General features: G+C 43.8%; 1 protein-coding gene across 1 annotated transcript in view; it reads right to left on the reverse strand.

Moving 5' to 3' along the window:
- itga1 (integrin, alpha 1) overlaps nt 1-13,401 on the reverse strand; it is a 296,244-nt gene that overhangs the window by 25,078 nt on the left and 257,765 nt on the right. Inside the window, exons 26-28 of the mRNA XM_085965982.1 lie at nt 11,166-11,279; nt 2,567-2,677; nt 1,687-1,794 (exon numbers count right to left, since the gene is read on the reverse strand). Coding sequence (XP_085822108.1) covers nt 1,687-1,794; nt 2,567-2,677; nt 11,166-11,279 — 333 coding nt within the window. The remainder of the gene's footprint in view (nt 1-1,686; nt 1,795-2,566; nt 2,678-11,165; nt 11,280-13,401) is intronic.

Consider the following 13,401-nt stretch of genomic DNA (forward strand, 5'->3'; position numbering starts at 1 on the left):
GCAGCAGATGGATTAAGGCAAGGGTAGAGGTGGGCAATATTACAGAGGTGGAATTAGGCGGTTTTAGTGATGGAGAGGATATGGGACCGGAAACTTAGCTCATCATGTTATTTAGAAGCAAAATGATTAAACTGGGCCAAATTTGGAATTAACTTGAATTTCCCCAGTTTAGGTTATTTTGTGTTATGGATTTGATTTGATTCTGATTGTTACAAGAGAGAACTGCTTAGAACAGAGTGCTTCATCTTTGAGCTTAGATGGAGAAAAGGAGCTTAGCTAGGGAAGAGCAGTCCTGCCCTGAAGAAAAAAAACCTTTAACAAACCAGTGAGTAGCACTGCTGACTCCCATGGAGAGAACTTCCTCCTGAAGGAAAAAGTTTAACCATAAGAGGCTGTGATGAGAGAATCTAAAGGAAACAGAAAAGTAAGAGAAATAAGAGATTGGTGTGCAAAGTTAAAGCACATGGGATTGGGGGTAAGGTACTGACTTGGATAGAGAACTGGTTGGCAGACAGGAAGCAAAGAGTTGGATAAACGGGTCTTTTTCGGAGTGGCAGGCAGTGACTAGTGGGGTACCGCAGGGATCGGTGCTAGGACCCCAGCTATTCACAATATATATTAATGATCTAGACGAGGGAACTAGATGTAATATTTCCAAGTTTGCAGATGGCATAAAGCTGGGTGGGTGTGTGTGCTGTGAGGAGGATGCAGAGAAACACCAGTATGATTTGGACAGGTTGGGTGATTGGGCAGATGCATGGCAAATGCAGTATAATGTGGATAAATGCGAGGATATCCACTTCGGTGGCAAAAACAGGAAGGCCGATTATTATCTGAATGGCAATAGATTGGGAAAAGGGGAAGTGCAACGAGACCTGGGTGTCCTTGTGCACCAATCGCTGAAGGTAAGCATGCAGGTGCAGCAGGCGGTTAAGAAGGCAAATGGTATGTTGGCCTTCATAGCGAGAGCATTCGAGTACAGGAGCAAGGATGTCTTGCTGCAGTTGTACAGGGCCTTGGTGAGACCACATCTTGAGTATTGTGTGCAGTTTTGGTCACCTTATCTGAGGAAGGATGTTCTTGCCATGGAGGGAGTGCAGCGAAGATTCACCAGACTGATACCTGGGATGGCAGGAATGACGTATGAAGAGAGATTGAGTCAATTGGGCTTATATTCGCTAGAGTTTAGAAGAATGAGAGGGGATCTCATTGAAACTTATAAAATTCTAACAGGACTAGACAGACTAGATGCAGGAAGGATGTTCCCGATGGCGGGGGAGTCCAGAACTGGGGGTCACAGTCTAAAGATAAGGGGTAAGCCATTTAGGACAGAAATGAGGAGGAATTTCTTCACCCAGAGAGTGGTGAACCTGTGGAATTCTCTACCACAGAAGGCAGTTGAGGCCAACTTATTAAATATATTCAAGAAGGAGTTAGATATATTTCTTAAGGCTAAAGGGATCAAGGGATATGGGGAGAAAGCAGGGACAGGGTACTGAATTTGGATGATCAGCCATGATCTCATTAAAAGGCGGAACAGGCTCGAGGGGCCGAATGGCCTACTCCTGCTCCTATCTTCTATGTTTCTATGTTTCTAAATATAAAATAAAGACAGAAATGGCAATATTGACAGGAGCATGAATTATATTATTTTTATTTATGCAAACTTTGATGCATTTCACTTACTTTAATAAAAGAAGGTTTCCATATTCTTAATGACATATTAAATTGGACCAAACTCGATGGGTATATAGTGCAGAAGAAGTAGGCACATCCTGCAGTATTTTCACAAATCTGTTAGGAAATGTTGAAAAGGTTACTGTCAATTGCTTGGTGATTGTTTGTCAGTGAATATCTATTTTTCAGTGTATTTACCTATAGGAAATAGAAGCATGTAGAAATATAACTTTCTGTTCTTAATAATGTAAAGTTACCTGGAATTAAAATTGTTACATCAATGCTCCCAATCTGTATTAAAAAAAAATCTATTCTCAGGATATGGGTATTGCTGACAAAGTCACATCTATAGTTGCCTGAGTAGGTGGAGGTGACCTTCTTCTTCAGTGATTGTTTTTACAGCTGAATTGCTAGCTAGGCCACCTCAATGGGCATTAAGAGTAAACCCTGGTATTCCCTACCTAACAGCATTGTGGGAGCACCTTCACTACATGCACTGCAGTAGCTCAAGAAGAACATCCAACATCACCACCTCAGAGGCAACTAGGGAAGGCAATAAATGCTGGCCTTGCCAGCGATGTGCACATCCCAAGAATGAAAAAAACATGTATTGTGGGAGTGTAATCAGACGGAGTAGGGGCACCAGGTTCTCTTCCCTAAATGGCATTAATGAACCAATTAGGGTTTTACTAAAATCTGATTTTGTGGTCATTTTTTCCCTGTTAGCAGCCCACAAATTATAAGATTTATTGAATTCAATTTCACAGCTTGCCATGGCAGGATTTGAACTCACAACCTCTGGGTTGTTAGTCTAGTACTGGAACCAATACACTGCTGTACTCTGTTCTAGTTTCCATGTATACGCAAAATCTGACAAGACTGTAATTACCCCAATGGTGTTTATGAGATGCTCCTCTTCTGGGGATGGTTTGTGAGGGTTTTTAGTACGTATTTTCAGCGGATCCATGAATTGTGAGTCATGACACCTGACTAAATTATTCTGTCATTTGGAAAGGAAATAAATTGAAATAAGTTTTGAAATAGCAAAGACCACATTCATAAGTTAATGTAGGTTAATACAGACACATTCAGAACTGACTAAAAACCCCATGGGAGGCAACAATAATTCTATCATAGTGAAATCACTGAATTACACGTAAAACAATAATCATATACCTAAGACTGTAGCTCACAGTACGATGGTACGCTGTATCAGAATGTTGTGAAATCACAATTATTGCATTAAAGGATTGAGTTAATGGCTGAGGTTTTCTGCTGTGCATGTAATTTTGCTGTCTATTAAAATAAATAGGGTGGGGGAATTGTGGGCTGGTGAGTACACAGGCGGAAGAGTCTGGCCAAGACTGTAGGATTGGGTAGCACAGTGGCTTACAACACTGTCCTTCTACTAGGATTTAGGTTTGAATCCAATTTGAACAGATGTAAGGAAATGTCTTCTTTCTTGGACAGTTGTGGGCAAAATAAGTATGGGAGGTTTCAATCTAGTTCCCACTGAATATAAATATACAACAATAAAACATATTATACAATCTTAATCATGAACACAATAGACAATGTGAGAATGGAAATATTACGCTGTTTGAATGGAGTAAGTTAATCATTCAGACACATTGGGCTGAACTTTCCTCCAGGCGGGATAGTGGTCGAAAAGGGGACAAGTCTGGATGGCATGGCTTACCACCACCTCACCCCCTTCACATAGATTTCCATCCCACCAACAGGACTGCCACTGGCCATTCCTTTCCTACCATGAACCCATCCCACTTTATTTGCACAGTGATAGTTGCTGGGGTAGTCACAGAACTGTCCAGAAGTCCTCTGATGGAGGAAGAGGGCTTTGTAGCAGCCTCCAGTTTCTCCATTTTGCCCCTCCCTAAAATTACCTGCTGATGGCCTTGGTACCTTGATCTTGGATGAGACCTTTAGTGGGAAATTTGTTGCAGTCTTTGTAGGTCTTCTGCCTCTTTAATGCAGCTTCTATCTCTTTTGGTACTGCAGAAGCCATCCCACTGTAGCACCACCCAGATATTGCTCAGGTGCCAGCAGCCCAATTACTATGTTTAATGAGTCCTGACAGAGGAAGCTGAGATGGGATCATGGTGGTGCTGGGGTGACAGGTGGAAGGCGCATCGCAGCAAGGTCGGGGAGGGAAGAGGGAAATTCAGTTAACCATCACAGCATCTTAAGCTAAGCTGCACCTTTCCTGGAGCTATTTGATGGTAGTACTGGGGGCAAAGGGGGCTTGAGCACATATCCTAGGCTAACACTACAGTGCAGTACTTCAGAGAATGTGACATTGTAGGAAGTGCCATTTTTTGAATGAGATATTAAACCGAGACCTGTTCAGGTAGACATAAGATCCCATGGAACTTTTTTTGAAGAAGTAATGAAGTTAACTGGTCATTTGTCTCATTGCTTTTTGTGGGAGTTTGTTGCAGGCAGCCTGATTGCCGTGTTTGCTTATAAACGAACACTGATGACATTTCAAAAGCAATTCATTGGCTGTGAAGCACTTTGAGACATGGAGGACATGAAAGGCAATATATAAATACAAGTCTGTTCTTTCTTTTAGTTCCAATGGAAATACATAGCTGTGTCACGTGGTTTCCACACTAGGTGGGACAGATTTACGTCATAATCTACACATCCTACTCCTGGAAACAAGGTAAACTTTCCACTGAAGTGAACTGTATACATCAAAGGGTTGTGGTAAATGTTTGTTACTCAGACTGACCAGTGCTGGCTAGTGAGTTGCCCAGAGATTGATGTTAGGACCAGTTTTGTTCTTCGTGTATATAAATGATCTGGCCTTAGACATGAAGGGATAGATATAAAACTAGGAGGACTAAAACTAGGAAGAATGCAAGAGGTTACAGGAAGATATAAAGAGGGTAGGAAAAAGGTGCCGATAAGTGGCAGATGTAGTTTGGATGAATTGGATTTTGAGTAGGGTGGTGCTAGGGAGGTCAGTGAGAAAGATGTCAGAGAAATTGAGTCTTGAGATAACATAAGCATGGATCAGGGTTTCAACAGTGGTGTGGGTGAAGTGAGAACTGCTGAAATATCTGGGGTTAAGTTTCCAGTGGAAGAAACTGGTCCCTGTAAAGTAATATTGAAATCTGTACAACTCCTTTATTCTCATTCTTATTTTACAGTTTTGCCTGTCAATCTTTAATTCCAATTTACCCAGACCAGGTCCGTTCTCAACTCACTTGATATTGGCCCTCCTCCAATTAACTATTTTTACTCTAGATTGCTCCCTGTTCTTTTCCTTAGCTAACCTAAACCTTATGATACTGTGATCACTGTTTCCTAAATGTTCCCCTACTGAAACTTGATCCACCTGACCCACCTCATTCCCCAGAACCAGATCCAGCAATGCCTTCTTCCTTGTTGGGCTGGAAATGTACTGATCAAGAAAGTTCTCCTGAACACACTTCAGAAATTCTTCCCCCTCTCTGCCCTTTACACTATTACTATCCCAGTCTATATTAGGATAATTGAAGTCCCCCATTATCACTACTCTATAGTTCTTGCACCTCTCTGTAATTTCCCTGCAACTTTGTTCCTCTATATCCTTCCCACTAGTAGGTGGCTTGTAGAATACACCTAGTAGTGTAATGGCACCCCTATTGTTTCTTAACTCTAACCAAATAGATTCTGTCTTTGACCCCAACAGGACACCCTCTCTCTCCTGCACTGTAATATTCTCCATAATCAATACTGCCACCCCACCTCCTTTCTTTCCTTCCCTTTCTTTCCTGAACACCTTATATCCAGGAATATTTAGTACCCAATCCTGTCTTTTTGAGCCAGGTCTTTGTTATCGCCATGATATCATATTCCCATGTGGCTATTTACACCTACAGCTCACCAACCTTATTTACCACGCTTTATGCATTTACATATATGCACTGTAAACCTATCTTAGACCTTCTTGTATTTTCTCTTATTCTGACCCCACCTAATACTGTACTATCTCTTACTCTAGTGTTATCAGTATCTCCCACTCTTTTGTGCACCTTGTTTCTCCTTTCTAATGCTACATCTTGGTGCCCACCCCCCTGCCAAATTAGTTTAAACCCTCCCCAACAGATCCAAAGGCGACATGAGGAAAAACATTTTTACGCAGCGAGTGGTTATGATCTGGATGCACTGCCTGAAAGGGTGGTGGAGACAGACTCAATTGTGGCTTTCAAAAGGAAATTAGATAAGTACCTGAAGGAAAGAAAATTGCAGGACTATGGGGAAAGGGCGGGAGAGTGGGACTAGCTGAAGTGCTCTTGCAGAGAGCCGGCACAGGCTCGACAGGATGAATGACCTCCTAGCACAGGTCGGGTATCCGCCTCCTTTGAAACTGGCATGGAGGCGGGTTGGGGCCGGGATGGGTTCATGCCCTCCAATTTTGAGATTTTAACCCCCCACATGCCTCCAATCCCGCCTCCACGGCCCAATGAAAATCCTGGCCATGGGCTGGATTTTACCAGCCCTGAGGAGGCGGGTCTGGAGGCGGTCCCAAACCCGCACCCAACCCATCTCCAACCAATCTTCCCGGGAGTCAGGTCCCCGATTTGCGCAGGGTCCCGGCTCCTAGAGGCGGGAAGAGAATTACAGCCACTTAACTGCCTGTTAACAGGTAGTTAACAGGTAGTTAAGAGGCTTTTTCCAATTTTTCGACTGTTGCTGTGGGCTTCCTGACATCGGGAAACCCCGATGGGTAAGTGAGGTGTGATGTGGGTCTACTGTAATTTTTGTGTATAGATGACAACTGCAGAAGTGGTTTAAAGGATTCAATGGGACAATGGTGCATGTCAGTGGTAAGAAAATGTTGTGAAAGTAATTTTTAATGTGGTTAGATGTTTCTGCAGGTGACAAGCTGTGAAGTGTTTGTGTAGCCTCATCTCATCGGGAGAAGTGACAGATTGCTTCTGTAATCTCAGCTGCAGCTGCCATCTGTTTTATCCTAAGGAGAGAGTAATTGGAGAGCCTGAGTGCAAGGACTCACCTTTGGACAGTGATTGTCAGTGTTTGACAGCATCTCAATGCTGTCAAACTCTGACAATTCATCTGTCAAACAAGTGTTTTAAGAAAACCGGCAGATGAAACGTCATCAACTGACGTCATCTGACACTGGCTTTCCCTTAATTGGTTGGCAAGCGTCAGTTCATCAGACGTCGCTGAGGGCGGGACTGGAAGCCGAAAACTAGCAGTCCCGTCTCAAACTCAGCCTGGAAGATAAGATTCCACCCACTGAGTGTCTCCGCTTCCACCACTTCCGTCGGCAGCAAGTTCCAGGTCCTCACCACTCGCTGTGTAAAAAAGTTTTTCCTCACGTCCCCCCTATATCTCTTGCCCAAAACCTTAAATCTGTGTCCCCTAGTCCTTGTACCATCAACTAGTGGGAACAGCCTTTCCCCATCTAGCCTATCCAAACCCGTCATAATCTTGTACACCTCTATCAAATCACCCCTCAACCTCCTTTGCTCTAATGAAAACAAATCCAGCTTCTCCAATCTGTCCTTGTAGCTAAGATCCCCCATCCCCGGAACCATTCTGGTGAATCTCCTCTGCACCCTCTCAAGGGTCTTCACATCCTTCCTAAAGTGCGGTGACCAGAACTGGGCGCAACACTCCAGTTGTGGCCTTACTAGCGCTTTATAAAGGCTCAGCATAACTTCTCTGCTTTTGTACACAATGGCCTCGATTTTCATTGAGCCACGGAGTCGGGATTGGAGGCGTGCAGGGGATTAAATTCCCAAAATCGGGGGTCCTGACCCCATCCCGCCCCCAACCCGCCTCCATACCAATTTCAAAGGAGACGGGTACCCACCCAGCACTGGGACCCGCTTACCCAAGGCGGGACGGGATTAGTGCCAATTAACTGCCTGTTAACAGGTAGTTAACAGGCAGTTTTTAGCCTAATCCCTATTTTTAAGCTTGAACTGTGGGAATCCTGACGGCTCCAAACCACGCCAATTTGGAGGAGTCGGGCCGTCGGGTTGAAGGGCTTGGAGGGGTCGAGATGTCGGTGTTCAGGTAAGTGATGTGTGCATGAGTGCAAAGGTAAGTGTGTTTGGTGTGTCTAAAGTGATTAAATAAGTTTTACATACATTTTCTTACGTTTTCAGCCTTCCTTCCTTTAGGTTCGGGGAGTCCCTCATCTTACCGGCACAGAAAGCAGAATGGCTGCGAACTGTCAAAAGTGACAGCCTGCAGCTTTCTGTGCAGGAGAGATTTCTAACTGAGTCTGTGGAGAAGGACTCATGTTAGAAGTAAGACTGTCAGTGTTTGACAGCTTCAAACAGCTGTGAAACGCTGATATTTCATCTGTCAAAACGTCTTGACAGATGAAATTTCAGTCTATGACGTCACCTGTTGCTGGGTGGCCCTTAATTGGCCTGCTGAGCCCGCTGGGTGGGCTCAACAAGGTCAATCAAGTTAAAATCACGTGGATTGGCCGCATCTCGATGGAGGCGGGACTACAACCCTGAAAGTTGTAGTCCCGCCTCCATCCCGACTTCTGAATGAAAATCACCCCCAATACCTCTATTTATGAAGCCCAAGATTCCATATGCTTTGCTAACCACTCTCTCAATATGTCCTGCCACCTTCAGGGACCTATGCACATTAACTCCCAGGTCCCTCTGTCCCTGCACACTCTTTAAAACTGTGCATTAAGTGTATATTGACTCTTCCTGTTCCTTCTGCCAAAATGCATCACCTCACACTTCTCTGTATTAACTTCCATCTGCCACTTATCTGCCCATTCTGCTAGCCTTTCTATGTCCTGTTACAGTCGATTGGTACCATCCTCACTGTCTGCCACACCCCCAAGTTTGGTGTCATTGGCAAATTTAGAAATTCTACTCTGTAGTCCAATATCCAGGTCATTTATATATATCAAAAAAAGCAGTGGCCCCAGCACAGACCCTTGGAGAACGCCTCGGTCTACCATCCTCCAGTCTGAAAAACAGCCATTTACCACAACTCGCTGTTTTCCGTCCTTAAACCAATTCCTTATCCAAGCTGACACTGACCCACCTATTCCATGAGCCTCAATTTTGTTAACCAGCCTTCTATGTGGCACTTTGTCAAATGCCTTCCAAAAGTCCAGGTGGCAACACCCATTGCATTCCCTTCATCAATCCTCTCTGTTACTTCATCGAAAAAGTGTTGAAGTTTTGGGATTACTTGCAGTTTCAAGTTTTATGAAAAATCCGTGTCCCACTGATAGTTTCAGGTAACGACTTATTATTTTACACATTTGGGCCATTTCTGAGTTATCGGCTATTGTGTATTAGCTTTTTTGAAATTATTAGTCAGCTTTTATTAGTTTTCTAGGATGGCATGTAGAAGCCTTTGTGGCCTACTTATCCAAAGGGTGAGCAGCAACATAAACGATCAACACATTGATCAGGAATATATGCAGGATAAAAACCTCTGATCTAGTTTTGTTTCCCTAAAAATTAGCACCAGGTAAAAAAAGATGAGAAAAAGAGACCAAAGTCAAAGACAAGGCTTAGAACTAAAGTGTTGCAAATGCTCTGAAGCCAGAACAGGGGCAGTTAGGCCGGATATATAGGTTCGAGTATACTTCACAAGGCAGAGGCAGGGACTAGGCAGGTCTGTTAAATTACCCGCAGACACTGAGGATTACAGGAAGATCAAAGATAGAAGTCAGAGGCTGAAGTTGTAGTCGGACTTGAGGGCCAGGCCCAATAAGAGGCCGAAGGCTTGCATGTGAGGATACTGAGGCCTGAATCTAGGAGCTTCCGATAATGCAGGCTAGGGAAACATTTCCTGTGCACTACTGTGTTTTCCTTGTAATGGAAATTGAATTACTGCTTATGCTATTCAAGTCTATGATTTTTAGGTGAAGTTGGCCCAAACCTAAGAGAAGTCATAAATTATCCACTCCTTATAGTTTTTGTAGTGTAATGAGCCAGAAGGCCTCATAGGTGGCACCTTTGGTACAGCCATATTTGGATATGATTAGTAATGTTGACTTAACTTAATTCCTTTACACAATAGAAATAACACGGGCAAAATTCCACTAACCTTCCAGTGCATTCCAGTGGCTTAGGAAGGGGTGTGTCTAGGGGCACGGCCTCCCAGGCGGCCAGTTCTGGCATTTTTGGCCTGGTGGGACATTGGTGAAGTGTATCAGCCTGCCAATCAGCAGAAATGAGGCCCACCATGGGCGCCCAGGCCTGGGATTTGGCGTGGACCCCCAAAGACTTTTAAAAGGTGCAAGTTTTATTCAGTTCCTTTACAAAGGGGACTGAGGCCACAAAGAAGCTATTTCTCTCTTTGGATCCCTTCCAATGGGATTCCCAGCTTCCCCGGAGGTCATGGGTGGCCACATTCTGACACTTATGCTGGGTTGATTGGGCCTTGGAATTTTGGCCCCAATTTCTTCAGATGACACTGCTGAGATTCACAATTGTGGTTTATCACATCATTGGTGTCATTATTTGTTTATAATCACTCTCACCAACCCACTTTCTCTTTATTATCATAATTTTTGTGTTTCATTGAAGACGACTGATATGCATAAACACTTATAAGAACATAAGAACATTAGAAATAAGAACAGGAGTAGGCCATTTGGCCCTTCGAGCCTGCTCCGTCATTCAATAAGATCATGGCTGATCTTTTACCTCAACTCCACTTTCCTGCACTATCCCCACATCCCTTGATTGCCTGAAGATTCAAAAATCTATGGATCTCTATCTTGAATATACTCAACAACTGAGCCTCCACAGCCCTCTGGGGTACAGAATTCCAAAGATTCACCAGCCTCTGAGTGAAGAAATTTCTCCTCATCTCAGTCCTAAATGGCCGACCTCTTATTCTGAGACTGTGACCCCTGATTCTAGATACCCCAGCCAGGGGAAACATCCTCCTTGCATCTATCCTGGCAAGCCCTGTAAGAATTTTGTATGTTTCAATGAGATCACCTCTCATTCTTTTAAACTCTAGAGAATATAGGCCTAGTCTACTCAATCTGGCCTCATAGGACAATCCCCCCATCCCAGGAACCAGTCTGGTGAACCTGCGTTGCACTTTCTCTATGGCAAGTATATCGTTCCTTAGGTAAGGAGACCAAAACTGCACACAATACTCCAGGTGTGACAGCTTTTAAAGGATGACAGATTTTTAGGAGTCAAACAAAGGACAGTCAGAAAGGAGAATAAAGTATGAAGAATCTGAAGATGGGAGTGCAGATCGGAGATAAGCTACAACACGATGATGCAGAATCTCTGATCTATGCTTCTACTAAGTGAGGCTCCATGCTGGGAGCACAGATCACCAAATATTTCCTCATGTTCTTTGATAACTGTCCAATCAAATATCATTTTAAATTTTAGAGTGAAGATCAATAACATTCAGGCTCCTTATCCACCACATTCACTGTACTGACTGAAAAAAAAAATCAATCATCAAATTATGAAATGGTAACTTACTGAAGAAAACGTCATTCCAGTCAAATATAAAAGTGTATTGTTTGCAGGAGATTCGTATGGGAATGTTATAGTCATTCTAAGATGTGAAATTGGAAAAACTCCATCATTGTGGATCTGTGCATAAAACAAAAAAGAGAACATATTAGGAGAGTTTGATCCTATCAGAATGTTTTAAATTAGTGGTAGTACTATATCGCATTCCTTCAGGCAGAAATCATTGGTGCTGCAAAGTCATTAATCAAGACATTGCACAATAATCATTTTAGAAGCATGCTCGCAGTGGGGTGAAATTTTTTCTGTTGCTAATTTTAGTGAAAAGATAGAGTATGTACAAAAAAAATCACACTTTGTACACACTTGACTTTTCACTAAAATTGTCAAGAGCAAGAATTTCACTTCCAGATGACAAGATACCCAACAAAATGCAAAACTGCCCAGGTATGTCCTGTCCACAAAAAGCAGGACAAATCCAATCCTTCCAATTGCCGCCCAACCAGCCTACTCTCAATCATCAGCAATGTGATGGTAGTGGTCGTTGACAGTGCTATCAAGCGGCACTTACTCACCAATAACCTGCTCACCAATGGGTTCTGCCAGGACCACTCGGCTCCAGACCTCATTACAGCCTTGGTCCAAAAATGGACAAAAGAGCTGAATTCCAGTGGTGAGGTGAGAGTGACTGCCCTTGACATCAAGAAGCACTTGACCAAGTGTGGCATCAAGGAGCCCAGCTAAAATTGAAGTCAATGGGAATCAGGGGGGAAACTCTCCACTGGCTGGAGTCATACCTAGCACAAAGGAAGATGGTTGTTGGAGGTCAATCATCTTAGTCCCAGGACATCACTGCAAGAGTTCCTCAGGACAGTGCCCTAGGCCCAACCATCTTCAGCTGCTTCTTCAAAGACCTTCTCTCCATCAGAAGGTCAAAAGTGAGGATGTTCTCTAATGATTGCACAGTGTTCAATTTCATTCGCATCTCCTCAGATAATGAAGCATTCCGTGCCTGCATGCAGCAAGACCTGGACAACATTCGCACCACACAAGTGCCAGGCAATGACTATCTCCAACAAACGAGTGTCTAACCACCTCCCATTGACATTCAATGGTATTACTATCATCGAATCCCCCACCATCAACATCCTGGGGGGCACCATTGACCAGAAGCTTAATTGGACCAGCCACATAAATACTGTGGCTAATAAGAGCAGGTCAGAGGCTAGGTATTCTGTGGTGAATGCCTCACCTCCTGAATCCCCAAAGCCTTTCCACCATCTACAAGGCACAAGTCAGGAGTGTGATGGAATACTCTCCACTTGCCTGGATTAGTGCAGCTCCAACAACACTCAATAAACTTGACAACATCCAGGACAAAGCAGCCCACTTGATTGGCATCCCATTGACCACCTTAAACATTCACTCCCTCCACCACTGGTGCAGCGTGTCTGCAGTGTGTACCATCTACATGATGCACTGCAACAACTCGCAAAAACTTCTTCAGCAGCATTACCCAAATCTGCAACCTCTTCCACCTAGAAGGACAAGGGCAGTAGGTGCATGGGAACAACATCAACTCCAAGTTCCCCTCCAAGTTACACACCATCCTGACTTGTAAATATATTGCTGTTCCTTCCTCGTCGCTGGGTCAAAATCCTGGAACTCCTTACCAAACAGCACTGTGGTAGTACCTTCACCACATGGACTGCTCACCGCCACCTTCTCAAGGGCAATTAGGAATGGGCAATAAATGCTGGCCTTGCCACCGATGGTGACATTCCGTGAATGAATAAAAAAAAGAAAATTCAAATCACTATTTTCCATTTCCAAATATCAGTTTTGTGTTATAATCAGGTTGAAATTCTGCCCTTAATTTCCCTCATTGGTAAAGCTTCCATTAGAAGTGGCTGTGGGGGACTTCTGGCCATCGGGCCCATACAATTCTGACCCGTCTATTTTGCTGGGACCATTATTATGTGTTAATTATGTATTCATGGTGGGCTCGCAATGCTTTGTTCACCTTCCACTGGGAGTCTGCCACTATGTATCTGCAGTGTTTCACTCGCTGGTGCTGCTTAAAGGGGCAGGCTGAAAAAGGATTCAAGGAGAGCAACTTCTCCTGAACACTGTACTACGTCAAGTATTAATATTGTGAGGGGTGAGAAACAGCAGAAGTGTAAAACAAACTGATGACAGTGGAAGTGAGTCCCTGTAGTCATGCTCACCTCCTGGCTCCTGGCGC

The sequence above is a fragment of the Somniosus microcephalus genome, chromosome 2 (genome assembly GCF_052327205.1).
Source record: "Somniosus microcephalus isolate GS21.2 chromosome 2, FLI_Smic_1.0, whole genome shotgun sequence".
Lineage (NCBI taxonomy): Eukaryota > Metazoa > Chordata > Chondrichthyes > Squaliformes > Somniosidae > Somniosus > Somniosus microcephalus.